The following is a 3,104-nucleotide window of genomic DNA, read 5'->3' as shown; positions in this document are numbered from 1 at the left end:
CTAAAGATCCTCCTTGTTTTTCTGTGAACTATGATTAAATTGTTGTTGCTTTTTATGCAAAACATTGATTGAATACATTTCTTTCACACTATGTCTTACCCTTGCATGTCATTTTCCTTCATCCAGTTGTCATATATACACCTGTTTATATTTTTACAAATCCTCACATATATATATAGAAAATAAGAGCATATAATAATCTGACAACATTCCTTTTCCTCATGGGTAGGGACCACAAGTACATTTTTGCTCTTATATTATGAAATCACACAGCAATATTGTTTTCGTGTTGAATTGTCTGCATCTTTCTGTACTTTACCTTTACTTTATAATCAATGAGGGAATAATTGTCTTTCTTGTATTATTACAAAGCTAAAGCAGTTGATGCTGATGAGATTGGACAACGGATTTAACAATGATTCATTATGATACTAAAAAGCATAACACCTTTATCACAAATAACAATAAAAAAAATCTGGAGATCTGCAAAAGAATTCAATCAATTAACAATCCATCATCTCCTAACCCTTTTACATGCTTAAAGTCTTATAAAAGTTTTCATCTTTACAGACATCTTCCTCCATAACCTGCATTTCTGAATAAGATTTGCTTCATTTCTTCACAAGTTATCATGGATCGATGCTCCGGTACCTGAGTTTTAGTTAAAATTTTTGGAAATTCATGGATGTATATATGTATGTATAGATTCATGCATGGAATCATGTACTAATGCTGATTTAAATGAAAATACCTCAGAACAGGAAGCTTGAAGGAAAAAATCATTGAAACAACTGATAACACATTCTTGAATGTCAAGGCCTAGGGCTTCAAGTGTGTTGACTGTCGATAACAACAATCCAGGCTTCGTTGAGCAACAAATATGGATCTGGGTATCGATATTTCCCCTCTCTACATCAAACTGTATAACTTTTTTGAAAAAAATCAGTTTCTGTGTGTTTGTGTTAGAGGTCAAAGATGGTAGAATCAGAATAAGAATATTACCTTCGGTGGATTCCTTACTTGTGATTCCTTCATATTGAATTCTTTAAACCTGCCCATCAGTTTCAGCTGATCCACATCTGATTCAATATCTTGTTCTTTCAACTTATGAATTTTTTCCAGAAGTTCTTTCATATAATCTATTGTATCCCCAAGAATCGATGTTCTATCCATCTGTTTATTTCAAGAAAAAAAATATTTAAAGAAAAAACAAGAAATTTTAGATCATAGGTATTGCTGTTTATACCTTGCTTATTTTAGGAACAACTGATCTAAGCATAGAAAGCCGATCATTCAAACGTTTTCTCCGCCTTCTTTCCGCCATTAAATTCTTGGAAGGTTGTCCTTCAATTTTCTTGGACTTACCCTTCTTTTCCCCATTCGATCCCACGGTGAAAGCGGTTGGGATTTGATCATGACAAACAGCATTCTGATCACCATCACCATCATCATCTTCTTCTTCTACCATCAATGGTACCATGAAACCCTTATCTTGTGTGAATGTATCAAAACAGTAGGTTGATTCATCAGCGTAATGTGATTGGAAAGTGGGTTGCATTGAGGAGGAGATGAGCTGCAGATATGATGAAGACGAAGTGAATAGTAGTAATTCATCTTCTTGAATGGGAAACAGTTGAGTGTCCAAGGTGCCGAGTTCTTGAGGATTTGGAAATATGGGCCAGGTTTCTGTTGTTGGAGGCAAGAGATTTTGCAGGAGACCTTGTTGACTGCTTGGTTGGAGCATCTTTCAAACTGAAAGTATGGAAGGGTGTTCATCGAAGAAGCTAGTGGTTTTGAGTTATTATATAACAAGTGCTTCTGCGATGTTTAGTATGTGATAGTAAACTAAATTATGGTACCAATGGAATGTTTGGGTCCCATTCCTTGCTGATTATATAATATCTTCATTTTATATTGCGGATGTACATGTGACTATGATCCAAGTCACTGTCGGATTTTTCTGTTGTGAAAGCATGAGTATGGATATAAGTTATGAGGAGATATAGGGTGTGTTCGGCACGGAGCGTTTGAAAGCGTTTGAGAGCTTCTAGCTTCTAGCGTTTGACCAAACGTTCCGTTTTTAACAGAAGTCTCGTTCGACACTACAAGCTTCTAGCGTTTACTTTAAACAAAACGCTCCAAATTATCGAAATGCTAATTCATTTAGCGTTTAACAAAACGCTACAAGCTACAAGCTACCCGCTACAAGCTAATTTTGCCGAACACGCTCATAGGTATAATTCCCTACATAAAATGTGATGGTGAACACTGTACATGTTGAATGCTATTGATTTGTCTTAAGAATTGTATTTTATTCTCATTAAACAATGTTGGGATATATTATATGAATAAATAATTTTTGTCTAAGAAAAGTGTTTGTATGGACAATATTAAATAAGGAGTAATCATCTCAATTGAGATGTTATGAGTTCAAGTCTCACACATAGATGGTAATTATATGAGAGATATGTTGTAATTACAAGAAGATTAGTTTGCCGTTTTAAAATAATAAAATAATAAAAGAAAAAGACATCGTAACACATTAAAGTTTTGAATTTTTCCTAGAATGGTCACTAGATGTTTTTTTTTTGCGCAATATATAGGTTTATCCAAAGTCAAAAGTTATCTTTCAATTAAGTCATTTTGATCGCTTTCAAATGGTTACCCGCTTACACAACATAGTTGGCAGTGTGACGTGTAACGTAAGCTTTATTGGCATTGTAGTAATAAGTCAACGTCATAGCCCGTTGTCCACCTACCTAGTAAATGATTCCTTCATATTGGACGCTCAGCTTAGGGGTGCAAACGAGTTGAGGCGAGCCCGAGCCTGGTCAGGCTCGGATCGGGCTCGTTTAAGTTATACGAGGCTCGAGCTCGAGCTCGGCTCGATTTGAGCTTCTTGTACTGAGCTCGGCTCGAGCTCGTAAATAATTATACAGGCTCGACTCGGGCTCGGGCTCGGCTCGTTTTTTGTCTGACGTGCCTAAATAAGCTTAAGCTCGACTCGAACTCGTTAAGAAGCCCGTTTACTAATACCCTAAATCCCTAATCCCCAAATAGGTTTTTATTTTAATATATAAAAATAATAATAAATTATATTATAT

General features: G+C 35.5%; 1 protein-coding gene across 1 annotated transcript; it reads right to left on the bottom strand.

Annotated features, from left to right (window-relative positions):
* Positions 1–336: 336 nt before the first annotated feature.
* On the bottom strand, positions 337–1,836 carry LOC145109059 (transcription factor bHLH93-like). The gene is made up of 4 exons (XM_079046169.1): positions 1,247–1,836; positions 1,003–1,173; positions 752–919; positions 337–651 (listed from the first exon to the last, which is right to left on the bottom strand). Exons 1-4 carry the CDS (start codon positions 1,742–1,744, stop codon positions 565–567), a joined length of 924 nt encoding a protein of 307 aa, XP_078902295.1. The 5' UTR covers positions 1,745–1,836; the 3' UTR covers positions 337–564.
* Between the last annotated feature and the right edge of the window lie 1,268 nt (positions 1,837–3,104).

The sequence above is a fragment of the Lactuca virosa genome, chromosome 4 (assembly GCF_052849685.1).
Source record: "Lactuca virosa cultivar CGN04683 chromosome 4, Lactuca_virosa_CGN04683_v6, whole genome shotgun sequence".
NCBI lineage: Eukaryota > Viridiplantae > Streptophyta > Magnoliopsida > Asterales > Asteraceae > Lactuca > Lactuca virosa.
This window is presented reverse-complemented; position numbering and strand designations above follow the sequence as displayed.

What these genes read in the sequence shown, in the direction of transcription:
- LOC145109059 (XM_079046169.1), bottom strand. Translation starts at nt 1,744, where the DNA reads ATGCTCCAACCAAGCAGTCAACAAGGTCTCCTGCAAAATCTCTTGCCT. An exon ending in TTGTTCCTAAAATAAGCAAG is followed by an intron (nt 1,174 to 1,246) that starts GTATAAACAGCA and finishes TGAAATAAACAG; the next exon opens with ATGGATAGAACATCGATTCT. An exon ending in TTCAAGCTTCCTGTTCTGAG is followed by an intron (nt 652 to 751) that starts GTATTTTCATTT and finishes ACTAAAACTCAG; the next exon opens with GTACCGGAGCATCGATCCAT.